This window comes from Glycine max, chromosome 13, assembly GCF_000004515.6.
Source record: "Glycine max cultivar Williams 82 chromosome 13, Glycine_max_v4.0, whole genome shotgun sequence".
NCBI classification, from domain to species: Eukaryota; Viridiplantae; Streptophyta; class Magnoliopsida; order Fabales; family Fabaceae; genus Glycine; species Glycine max.
Window position 1 is genome coordinate 12,685,519 of NC_038249.2, and position 13,782 is coordinate 12,699,300.

At 31.0% G+C, this 13,782-nt stretch overlaps 1 protein-coding gene across 2 annotated transcripts; it reads left to right on the plus strand.

Annotated features, from left to right (window-relative positions):
- Nucleotides 1-8,315: 8,315 nt before the first annotated feature.
- Nucleotides 8,316-12,520, plus strand: LOC100789571 (ABC transporter G family member 1). Of its 2 annotated transcripts, none has more exons than XM_006593683.4 (8): nt 8,316-8,744; nt 9,476-9,555; nt 9,655-10,125; nt 10,215-10,301; nt 10,435-10,602; nt 10,833-11,024; nt 11,149-11,235; nt 11,453-12,520. In XM_006593683.4, exons 1-8 carry the CDS (start codon nt 8,426-8,428, stop codon nt 12,119-12,121), a joined length of 2,073 nt encoding a protein of 690 aa, XP_006593746.1. In that variant the 5' UTR covers nt 8,316-8,425; the 3' UTR covers nt 12,122-12,520. The 2 variants fall into 2 exon arrangements, with proteins under 2 accessions (XP_006593746.1, XP_003543926.1); XM_003543878.4 differs by having other exon boundaries at nt 10,477-10,602.
- The last annotated feature ends 1,262 nt before the right edge of the window (nt 12,521-13,782 follow it).

Here is a 13,782-nt window from a genome sequence, read left to right on the forward strand (position 1 = left end):
TTCATTACGACAATCGTCATAATAGTTGGCCTCTTATTCTTTTTTCTGCCAAAAGGCCCGTTTCAAGCAAAAAATGTCCTCCTTTGTGGCCTAAAAAAGGAGAGTCAATGAAGTTTTTACAAATTAAAACTAAATTTTTCGTCCCGTAAGATGTATTTAATTAAAATCAAAAATGTCTTTCAAATAGAAAAAAAATTCATAATTTTTTTATTCTTTAATAAATTAAGGGGGGGGGGGGGGGGGGGGGGACAAGTATTAAAAATTAAAACATTAAAAGATTATATAAATTGATAGAGTTAATGTCTCTTAAAGGGATTAAATTAATATAAGATGTCTTTTTCATGTAAATATAGTTTTACTCCTAGGATTACAATGTAGAATTTAAGTTGATATACATTATCGTTTATGCTTCCCGATAGAGGATCGCTGCTTTGTTTTTTCGTTTCAGTTGTGACTTTCATGACACTTGTTCGTGGAATCTCTCCATTAATAGAGGAAATGAAGGTAAAATTGTTGTTTCCTAACTTAAAAGTTTCACTGCAATTGTTGTACTCATGCACTCGACTTTGATTCCATAGTAACCTGACTCAACCTATAATACATGAATAATCACATAACATGAAGAGAAAGATAAGAAGAAAGAGGAACATATAAAGAAATAGATAGATGTCGTATAGTGATATGATGAAAAATGAAGAAATAAATAAAAAATAAAATAGAATAGAAATAAGATAGAAGAAAAATGAGTATATGCAGAGTATTTTCCTTAATTTATCTAATTAACAAAGGATGTTGGTTACTCTTAACATGTAGTAATTAAAATGAAAGCTAACATAAAAAAACTCATTGGATGTCGGGTACTTTTCTTCCTTCATGTCAATATCTTATCCTTAATTATCCTTAGTGCTTGGCCTTTCTCCTTCATATTTCGGCAGGATGGTATACTAGTAATTAAGCAGGTATAAGAGAGTGAATACTGAATAATATAATGTCTATTGTGTCGAAAATCTAAGTCTTTATATATACAATTATACATATTTATGGACCTCATCAAGTTTCATGCCCTTATCTCTGATTTAGGAGATGTAATTCTAGATTGCATAATTGAGTTAAGATATGATTAAGATTTAAGATAAAATAAACTAATATCCTTAATCTTCATGGGACCAAGACGTATTCAAGTGACTGACATGCATCTAGCCTTACATTGACTTGAGAACCTTCCCAGTCTAGGGCATGGCTGGGGGGTCTCGGCCATATTAGTAACGTGTTATAAAGTGGTCATTCACAACCAACTAATTTCATGAGAAGAAAAAAGTTGATAACTTTGTATACCTCGTTTCTGTCCTATTTGCTTCCGTGACATGGGTCGTTGAGAGCCTTATGATGGTTGTTGGGAGTGTTTTCCCAAACTATGTCATGGGTGTGATCGTATGTGGAGGAATTGAAGGAGTCATGATTTTAACAAGTGGATTCTATCGACTCCCAAATGATCTTCCCAAACCAGTATGGAAATTCCCTTTCTACTACATTTCGTTCCTCACCTATGCTTTCCAAGGATTGCTAAAGAATGAATTTGAAGACTTGCCATTTTCTTCGGAAGTTCTAGCTGACACATGGCACGTGCAAATGGGTCACTCTAAGTGGGTTGATCTTGCTATCATGTTTGGAATGATTCTTCTGTGTCAAGTTCTATATTCCTGGCCTTCAGTAAGTGCAAGTAGAAATCGAAACAAAATCATGTTGGCATTAAACCCGAAACAAAAATTTTCTCCAGAATCAACATCAGTGAACTCCAAATGAGGGGAATTGATGATCATAATGTTGTCTAAGCAGTAGTTCAGCTTCAGCTCGGGGTTAACAGTCTATCCATTACCATTGTTAAGCTTTTTTTAAAGTGAAAAAACTTTATGAATATATAGTTTTTTTGTTGTTGTTGTTGTAGTAATAAGGTTGATACCTAGAACCTTGTGTAGACTATCCAGACCCTCCACCATTTAACTAACAACCCTAATGGGTTAAAAAGCAAATTATATGAAATAGAAAACTAAGAATGTATCAATAGTCAATAGTGGTAACAAGGTTAAAACCTAGAACCTTGTCTAAACTACCTTGACCTTCCATCGTTAAGCCGGCTGTAATGGATTAAAAAACATATTGTATGAATTGAACATAAGAATGTATTTTTAGTTAGTGTTGTTATTCAAGATTATAAGGTCCTTTAATATTATATATATATATATATATATATATATATATATATATATATATATATATATATATATATATATATATATATATATATATATATATAAATCCAAATTTGATATCACTGTATTCATAGTTAATCTAGACAAAAACAAAATTGTCAGATGAGACTTGTCAATTTTTTTACAAATAATCTTATGTGATAATTATTGGACTTTTTTTATACTGATAGTGTAAAATTAAAATAGGTAAAGTCTACTTTCTTCATCTTTATGTCTTGAGGGTTAATTCCATAACTTTCAGATATATCTTGCTTCTAAAAAAATCTAAAAAATTTAATTAATTAATTAGTGTAACTTCTACCTTTGTTTTTATTGAAATAGTGTAAGTTAACAATGGATAATCAAATTTAGAGAGAAGTTGACTTCTTCATTGTTGACTTATTTATTTACAACTAAGGGTTTGTTTGGAGACAAACAAAACTTTTAAGTTTGAGGTGTGGGTATAAATAAATTTGAGAGAAAAAAGGAGTTAGAAAGGCATATTGGGCCAAAAAGAAGTCAAGTGAAACAATCATAAATAAATGAATTTCAGGCCAAGAAAAATATGAAAACGATTGTCATTCCAAGGCAAGGAATTTAGAAAGTTATGGGAAAACAAAAATCTATGATGTGAAAGATACAAGTTTTAGTTTAAGGATTCATTTATCAATCGATTGAGCCTAAATGACTTTCTTGTCTACCTTTACCCATTACGATTAATAAACCTCTCAAAGAAATTCGATTTTTGTATTGAAATTTTTTAGAATCCTTGCAAATTTCTTATAGGAATTGATTTTCTTGAAATAAAAGTGCAAATGCAAGCTCACACATGTACACTAGAGTGAGGCACCGTGGGAAGAAAGAGATCTTGAAATTCATGCTTTGACATTTTATCTTATTAATTTGTTCTTACTGGTGTTGAATAGTTAAGTAATATGAATGACTTGTCATGCGACCATTCGTGATATAGCAAAACGACAACAAGTAGAATAAGCAATTGAACCAATATTGGAAATCATGCACATATAATTTCCTCTCGAAATTATTGTTTTGCTTGAAGACAAGCAGAGTTCTTAGTTTGGGTTGTGATAATTGATATTTGATGAATTTATATGCATGATTTCATCGGCATGAGGAAAAAAAATTTAAAACATTTATCTAGGCTAAAAAAAAATACCACCATACTTTTTTAAATATGTATACCGCCACAATTATATGTCAAATTCTTAAATAATAGAGTCCAAAGAAAATCCAAATTCTCATCACCAAAAAAGGAAAAAAAATACTAGCTAAAATCGAGACCATTCGGTATCGTTGTATGACCAAGATTACACTTCTCACCTCTCAATAGTTGATAATATGAAACCTTGACAAAATAATTAATATTCATTCACCATTTATCATGGCATAAAAAAATTGAATGACTAGATCCAACAAACAAAAGCACACAACCATTAACATATACACTAAAATATGATATAATTACTCAACAAAAGAACTACGACAGGAAAAAGAACCAATGCCTTGGTTTGAAGCTTAAAGCTATTCATAATTCTTTGAGCGATGTCACGCTTTAAAGGTGGCAAATGGATCACCTGAATCAGGGTTGGCCAACGGGCTACGATGTGTAGAGTAAGTTGGATTGACCCGACCCAAATTTTTAATAGGCTATATATTTGTTGGCTCGAGCTAACCCATCATATGGATGTTGTAAGGTGCATCCCGCATTTTCTCATTTTTCTAATTTTGCCCTTCACTCTTATGAATTTTTATGGAAGAACATCTTCTGTAAGAGTTTTTTTTTTTTTGTTCTTCCGTAGGATTCTTACGGAAGATGTTCTTCTGTAACCTCTTACATAAGAAGTTCTTTCATAAAAAAAAAACTCTTATGGAAGAACTTCTTCCGTTAGAGTTTTTATTTTATTTTATTTTTTACAGAAAAACTTCCTTTGTAGGATTCTTATGGAAGAGGTTCTTCCGTAAAAAAAAAAACTCTTATAGAAGAAGTTTTTCTGTAAAAAAAAAAACTCTTACGGAAGAGGTTCTTCCGTAAACTCTTACGGAAGAAGTTCTTCCGTATTTTTTTTTTGAAAAATATTTGTGACGAATTAATTTGAAATTAATGGTCAAAGCAAGACTCGAACACTTTCATATTATTAGCACAATGATCTAACCAACTGTTGTAATAGTAAATATTTTTTATTTAAAAAAATATACATATTAAATAATTTGTATGATTTATATTAAAATTAATTGTCACAAAATTTATTATTTAAATTTACATGCGCTTCAAAAATACATTAGAAATTTTAGGGTTATGTATAACAATATTATTTATTTTGACTCATTAGCTCAATTGATTACAACGTTGTATTAATAATATGAAAATCACAAATTCGAGTCTAACTTTTAATTACGGGGACAAATTTTGAAAAATGAAAAAAATACTAGATGTACCAGCAATACACTGGATGAACCTAGCAACACCCTGAGATCAAACTAAACTAAATTGGTTCTGTTTTTTTTTTCAGACAAAATTTAAGACAATTACTATATCTACTCCCCTTATATACTAATACACTCCCTTCTTCTCAATTATTTTTTCCAAACTACCCTTAAAATACACTCCCCCATCTCTTTCTTTCCCAATTTAATTATTTTTCAAAATATGTGCACACCCCTTCCTTATAACTCTTTCAACAACCAAAGGATATGGCAACACAAAACTAAGTCTCATACAACTTGCACATTTGTACAATTTAATTACCCCTTGATCATCATTGTGGCTCTCGAACAAAGGAGCAGGTTTTTGCTATTCATGATAGATGTGGAATAACTCTTCAAAGAGGTGCTATCTAATCAAATATAAATAATTGATTCACATGCATTTGGAGGTATATCGGTTGAAGATACAAAGGACATGAGTGGTGTGTAAAGAGCTAAGATGAAGGGTATCTCAAAGCCCAACAACATAGAAGATTCTTTTATTTTATATATGGTCCCTAGCAGATTAGTCCATTGTCATTTACCTCGTCGTAGGTGAAACCCCTTATCGGAAACATAATGAGAAGTAATAGTGCAAACCAATCATAGAAGGAAGAAATAATTCCATTGTTATTTGCTGAAAATAATTAATTAAATTGGAGAGAAAGAGTTATACAGAAGGGGGAGGGTGTGTACATTTTTTGAAAAATAATTAAATTGGGGGAGAAAAGAGACACTAGAGTTTGGGGAAAAAAAATAAAAAAGGGGAGTATACAGGGAAAGTGGATATAACAATTGCCAAATTTAAGTGTTCAGTCTTACCTAATTTATGGTCTTTCAAACTGACCCATAAAGTCAATGCCAATTTTCTACCCGTATCACTCACAAGAATATAACATATTTTGGTATAGATCATCAGGATTTTTTTATTAGAGACAATTTTATTGAAGTTGGATAAAATAACTATACAATAATATAACATGAATATATAATAAATTGTACATGACAAAACAAAAAATTATATATATTTGAAAAACTCACATAAAAATATTTTGAAAAGATATAAAATAATTAAGTGGTTAAGAAAAAGACAAGAAAGAAATGATGGTGGGTTCGATTTCCTAATAACAAAAATCAACAATTAACATTTTTCAATAAAAAAATATAAATATCACATATAGTTTAACCCCAACTAATTTTGAATATTTTTCCTTCATATTCCACTCCTTTTATGATAATAATTATTGATTTTTATTTTTTAAAATATATATATATATATATATACTCTCTTGAATTCTATATTAATATTGCTACTTAACTCTATTTTCTTTATATATACCGACCACGTTTCTTTCTGGAGCGATGAAGGAGGCACAAGATGTCTGGATGGAGTTTAGTTCTGTCGAAGCATTAACTGAGGACTCAACCAACTTCAGCTACTGTTCACATCAAACATTCAAGAGCCCTTCTTTTTTGGGCCTTATGGTGTGCTGAACATTGTAGTTTTCAGCATTTTCAATAAAAAATAACGTACTTTTACCAAAGTTATTTAAATTTTGGGACCAACAAGAAAGGTTGTAATCTGGTAGCTCTTCTGGCTGAAATTTCTTCAGAACTAACAGAGGCTGACATGATGTGTATGTGCTAAGGTCTGATCTGGATGTAACAACTCTGCTCTAATTGTCACGATGCTCTTCACCTCTTACAAAATAAATTCTGGTAAATGGCCACTTTATTACTTTAAAAAAATGAATTTTTTTTTGTCTGATTATACAATTTAACGACGAACTGATGATATTAGAATTTTATAACCTAATATTAAATTAATTCTTAAATATTATAATTTATTAATAAAATAGTCCCATAAAATAAAGATATGATGTAGTTATCGTATTTTTTTGTGTATATATTTAGAAATTAAATTAAAATTTTTGTTTTTTCAAAAACACCAAATTTTTACTGTTTTACATGTTCAAAATTTACCCACTTTTTTTTTTCATGTCAAGTCTTATAAATCTAATCGATGCAATTGAACTTCTCTAAAAATATACCAAGTCTATAAAATCTCATACATTTTAAAAACTAATTGAGAGTTTATTAATATTACTGCATTCTAATATACTATTTAAAATATATTAAAATTTTTACTATTTGAATATAGATTTACAAATATCTAAATCATCCCGTCCAACTTTATGCAATTGAAAATCAAATTGGTTAACTTATTAGTCGAAACTTAAATCAGTACTTAGATCATATATTATTTTAAGGATTCTGAATTTAAATCCTAAACATATAACTGCGTTAAGTATTTAAAGAATTTTTTTTATCATATATAATAATTAATAATTTTATGTAGGTCAAATAAGATTCTCTTTAGAGAAAAATACCTATAATTTATAAAAAATTATACTATTCAACCCACCTTTATGGTGACGTTGATTCCAATTCAAAATCTTTAAAATGGCGCGGCTTCTCAAATTGTCATCCATGAATATGAAACATAAAAATTAAACTCAATGATCTTAAAATAATATGTGCCCTTAAATCAATATGGTTGCCTTAAAAACAAAACACTTAAAAGACTTGTGAGAGCTGACACATCACACATCACTTCCACTAACTGGCCTGCAACGAAAAACTATTAAATCATATCATTTGCAGTATTATAGTGTTGATTTTTATTTTTTATATATTAAGTTTTGATTACACTTTTATTTATAGAAGCTAGTAATAACTTTATATTGTCTTTTACAAGGGCTATAATCCATGCATAAATATAATGACTTTATCCATATCATGGCCACTCGCCAATCTTAGAGTTTTCTTCCTGCTCTACTAGTGGCTTTTTCTTTTTGTGAACTTTATTAAAACATTGGGCAGTGTTTTTTTTTTTTTTTTGAGTTAACACGCCCTGCATTAGTTATGAATATGACTAGAATACTCCTTATATGACTTTGACAATTCTACTTCTTTGAGTTAGCCTTTTTTTTTTTTATAGATAATTTGAGTTAGCTTTTAAGAATTAGGTTCAACTCAATTTTTATACGGTATCATAATATATTCAATCTTAATGATAGGCTACTTGTAAATGTGAAGTTCTCCAAACTTTATATGTCTAGTACTGTGTGTGAAGGTGTATTAAGATGTCCTAAATTATTTAAGAATATAATCAGAATACTCCCTATAGTAGGTGTAACTGTAAAGTTGCGTCATGCATGGTTATATCAGTCTCCCATACCCATCACATAGCGAGGAGTCTAGAATACTCTCTGTAAGATGTTTGTTATACTTTTCAGTGTTATTACTACTATAAATAATTGAAAATAATTTGGAAGTAGGTACAAGTAGGGGTTCCGGTAGAATTCCTCACTTCTCAATAGTCCTATTTTTCTGACAACCATATTGATTTCTTTGACTTTGTGAACCTTTGTTAATCTACATTTTCATATTGTTCCTCCTAAAGTGTGGCTCAAGTGTTTGGTATTGTTGCACTGTCTTCATTAATAGTTACTGTGTTACTAACCAAACTTTTTATATAATGAGTTGGCTTTGTAGGAAGGCTTCAACAGACCATATTCTTCTACCAACCTAATGCATACTCTCTCACACTCCCACTAGCATATTCTCTCACACTCCCACTAGCATAAACACACACACACACACACACACACACTCACACAAAATTCACAATGAGCTGTCTTCTTCAACCTAATGCTAGTGATTGTGAACCAAACAATAGCTCTAAAATTCTGCCACCCCTTTCAGAATTTGAGACCTCATTTGAGGTAGAAAAGATCAAATCAGTAGAAACTGGTAAAGATGGCGAGGAAGATCAAGAGGAGGGTGTTTTCTTGACGTGGGAGGATTTGTGGGTGACAGTTTCAAATGGAAAAAATGGAAGGAAGCCAATACTTCAGGGTCTAAAAGGCTATGCCAAACCAGGGAAACTATTGGCAATAATGGGTCCTTCTGGTTGTGGCAAGTCAACACTTCTTGATGCTTTAGCAGGTAATCTTATTTGGATGATCGTTTTGACCCTGTAGCTTTCATGGTTTTAGGATCAAACTATGTAAAGACTTTGACATTATGACATAAATTGTACTTCACGGGTCTGATAATGATATAAGAATCGTATTATAATTGACGTATGTACTTATATATCACAAATTATATTTGTCAACTATTAATGTCACTAAAGTATATTTTGCACGAGTAGTCGAGTACACATTTTGTACCACGTGTATAAGTACTTTTGAATTATAAAATGTAATTAGTTACACGGGTCTCCCCCCTAGTTTCATATATTGCTTTGATAGTTTAATTATATTTATAATGTTGCATTACAGGAAAGATGATCACTAGCAATACAAGTGACACTTTTCTTTTAACACTTTTTATATAATTGATTTAAATTTATTAAAAATTATAAAATAAGAAGTGAGATTCAAAAAAAAAATTATGATTTTTAATAGATTTCAACTAATAATAAATAATAAATAGTGTTTAAAAAAATATGTCAGATAGTATGCTCAAGAGAATCCATGCTTACCATGATTGCACTAGCTAGTACATAATCTTTTGAATAACTCCATGTAAAATAAGATAAAATCAAAGGAAAAGAAAGAAAAATTGCAATACTTTTCCAAGGTTACTATCTCTGCACACCCTTTTGCGTAAAAAAAAAAAAGCTATAAACTTCATGAACATCACAATATCCTACACTTCATATGAAATTGCAGGAAGATTAGGTTCAAAGACAAAGCAAACAGGGAAGATCTTAATCAATGGAAGGAAACAAGCACTAGCTTATGGAGCATCTGTAAGAATATTTTGCTAGTCAAAGAGAATTGATGAGTCATTTTCTTACACATACATGGAGTCTATTAAACTTTCGTCTTCCTCTTACCATTGAAATCAGGCATATGTAACAGAAGATGATACTATTTTGACAACTCTAACAGTCAAAGAAGCTGTATACTACTCAGCTTACCTTCAATTGCCAGATTCCATGTCCAAGTCAGAAAAACAGGAGAGAGCTGATTTCACAATAAGAGAAATGGGTCTGCATGATGCCATTAACACCAGAATTGGAGGGTGGGGTTCTAAAGGCGCTAGTGGCGGGCAAAAGAGGAGAGTTAGCATTTGCATTGAGATCTTAACACATCCAAGGCTTCTCTTCCTTGATGAACCAACTAGTGGACTTGATAGCGCAGCTTCTTATCATGTTATGAGTAGAATATCCAACTTGAACAAAAAGGATGGCATTCAAAGGACTATTATTGCATCAATCCATCAGCCAAGTAATGAAATTTTTCAACTTTTCCACAACCTTTGCCTTCTGTCTTCTGGGAAAACAGTTTACTTTGGACCTACTTCTGCTGCAAATAAGGTAGGAAACTACAACCACTTTTTGGTTTTCCACATATCAATTTGTTTCTGAAAACCAATGAGTGATTGACTTTTATTTTTTGGCCGCAGTTTTTCTCATCAAATGGTTTTCCCTGCCCAAGTCTTCATAGTCCTTCAGATCACTTCGTAAAAACCATTAACAAGGATTTTGAACAGGTAAGTAGAGACTATATAATACTAGCTTTAGAACTTTTCTAAACTGATGTGGTCATGTGGATAGGGGGGCCATAGTTAGGCTTTTAGCTTCCAATTGTTTTCACTCTCTAATCTTTAGTACAAATTGCTTCAGTTTTCAGCTGGCTCTATCAACCGATTCACCCTTCATTTGCAGGACCCTGAGAAAGGATTAGCCGGAGGGCTAAGTACAGAAGAAGCAATTCATGTTCTTGCTAAATCATATGATTCATCTAAGATTTGTCACCAAGTTCAAAAGGAAATAGCCCAAACAAAGAAAAGGGTGAGTCTAGCTACACCCTTAGAAGGATGGAAAGGGATAAAAATAGAGGAAAAGTCTTGCTAAAACTAAAAAGAACATTGATTTCTCCTAACAAGGCCCTATCATAACATGGACTTCATAAATATAAAGCAAGTAATTTTGGTGCAAGAGAAATCTATATTGTTTTTAGAAAAAATGAAAAGTATGTGTGCTTGGACCACTAAAAATCTTCGACGAACAAATGGATGCAGGACTCGGACACAATGGATGAGAAATGCCATGCTGACTTTTTCACCCAATGTCTCATTCTTACAAGAAGATCTTTCGTGAACATGTATCGCGAAGTAGGTTATTACTGGTTACGCCTACTTATCTATGGTGCCTTGGCTTTAAGTCTTGGTACCATGTTCTTTGACATTGGTTCAAGCAGTGAATCAATTCAGGTAAAACATGGAGTGAGGCAGAGTATGAGTTATAATGCACAAACTTGAACATAAGCTAGTTTATCATTTTTATGTCATAATCCCAAGAAAAGCTAATTTTGAAGACTAATGTTGATGGTTTCAGGCCAGAGGTTCATTGCTTGTGTTTGTTGTTACATTCCTGACCTTCATAACTGTTGGAGGGTTCCCTTCTTTTGTGGAGGAAATGAAGGTAAAGTAGTTTCTCTATAAGGATTATGATGCTTGGACATTCTCATTTTATTATCCTCATGGATGGGGAGAAACTGAGTTTCTTTGTGTGATTATAATCTTAGCCTTTTGGACACTTAAAAGCACTCTCTTGTGATTTAGATGCTTGATCAATAATACGTGACACTATTCACATTACTGAATTTTTTTAGTGACATATCTCTTGGATCTTTGAGTAGGTGTTTGAAAGAGAAAGACTCAATGGGCATTATGGTGTCACTGCATTTACCATCGGCAACACATTATCCTCTGTTCCATTTTTGCTGTTGATGTCATTGATCCCAGGAGCACTGGTTTATTACCTAGTTGGACTTCACCAAGGACACGAACATTTTGTGTACTTTATATTTATGCTTTTCACTTCAGTCTTCTTGGTCGAGGGTCTCATGATGATTGTTGCGAGCATGGTTCCCAATTTCTTGATGGGTATAATCGTTGGTTCTGGAATTCTGGGCATAATGATGTTAGATGGTGGATTCTATAGGCTTCCAAGTGACATTCCTAAGCCCTTTTGGAGATACCCTTTGCACTACATTTCCTTCCACAAGTATGCCTACCAAGGATTGTTCAAGAATGAGTTTCAAGGTCTAACATTCCCTAGCAATCAAGTTGGAGCACACATGACAATTCATGGTGAACATATTCTGAGACACATATGGCAAATGGAAGTGAATTATTCAAAGTGGGTGGATGTTGGTATCTTGGTAGGAATGGCAGTACTATATCGAATTCTATTTTTGGTTATCATCAAGAGCTTTGAGAAGGTGAAGCCTATTTCCTCAGCATTAAATTGTCCCCAAACAAACTTTGGGTTAACCAAAGTGACAAGGAGCAGTGAGATTGATTAGCTTGTAATCCAAGGCAGAGTAATCATATATGGTTGAGATATCCCATTAAGAGCTGCAGAATTGTGGTGTGGCAATATGTTATGTACTAGGCATATCAATTTTACCAAGGAATCTGAAGTTTACAAGATGGTGGAATTTTATGAATTAAGCTTGATTATATACATGAGATTTGTAAATATTTATTTGTGATCCCTGTGCATGTTGAAGAATATTATAAAGTTTGTTGTGAGATAAACGTTGAGCAATAATTGCCATTGTATGATTCACAAAACTATCTAACATTAGGAAAGGCAGAAGCATTCTTTTTCTGTGTACCAGTCCAGTTTTTGGGACTTTTTGTGTATGTTTGTGATGTGTATTTCTTGAAATTGTAAGTTTTTTTTTTAATAATAATATGCATGTTCCTTTTATCAAGTGATTATCACTCTTTCGATTGGTCTATTTAAAAAGAATCACTTTCGCGTTTCTTTTTATTGTTTTGACAAAGATGATGATGATGATTATTATTAGACTTAAATATATTTTTAATATTTTAAATTTGAGTCATTTTTTTAGTTCTTTAAATTTAAAATTATGTTTTTGTTCTTGAAATCCACAAAATGTTTTTATTTAGTCATTTTGCATATTGTGAGTCAAACATAAAATAAGAGATTCATAATTTGTAACAATTATCGATAGTCATAATTTGATTTTTTATTTTTCATTTCAAAGTATGCTTCTAGTGGTTAAAAATTGTCATGATCAAGTCTGTAACAAAATTAAAAACACATTAATCGCTTTAAAAATTGCTTTAATTTATTATTGTTGACTTGATTTGGAGACTTTTAAACTTATAAAAAATCATACTTTAAAATATAAAATCAAACTTTGACAGTAAAAAATATAAAAAAAGATGTGAATATCTTATTTCCTGTTTGACTCTCTTTGCAAAATGACTAAAAAAATATTTTATGGATTTCAAGCACAAAAAAAAACAAATTCAAATTTAAAAGACTAAAAAGAAAGTTACTTACACTTAAAAAATTAAAAATATATTTAAGTCTTATTAATAATAGAGTTAAACAAGCTTTTGGTTGAGTGTTTTTTACTTTAGTATTTTGAATTTTTTTGTTTTAATCCTTGTGATTATTTTTCTTTAGTTCCTATTATTAAGTCATAATTCATGACATAACAATGATGTTGATAATTGATTCACTTGTCATGTGATCAAGTAATCTTACTTGTAATATATTTTTTGATAAATTATGTTTTTAAATATGTAATTAACTAGTCTTGGTGTCAACTGTTTTGAAAAAAAATGTAAATTTATAAACAAATTTACATAAAAGGAGATTACATGGACTTTGTCAAACTCTTTCATAATGTAACAAATCTCTTATTTTTTATGAAACAAAAGATTATTTAAACCTTATTATTATTGTTATCATTATTAGCTATGGTTAATATTTGTCTAATTAAAAAGATAAATTGTTCCTGCTTTAAATGATAAAATGTATTTATAATAATTATATTCTTTTCCAAAGTATAATTAGTGGTTTTACTATAAGTAACTAATTAGGCAGTTGAAGTTGTTATAAAAAATTATTCCATAAGTCGAGACTTGACGATTTATTATACCAAGAGAAGACCTAGACCACTATGTTCCTTAACATTGACTAGGG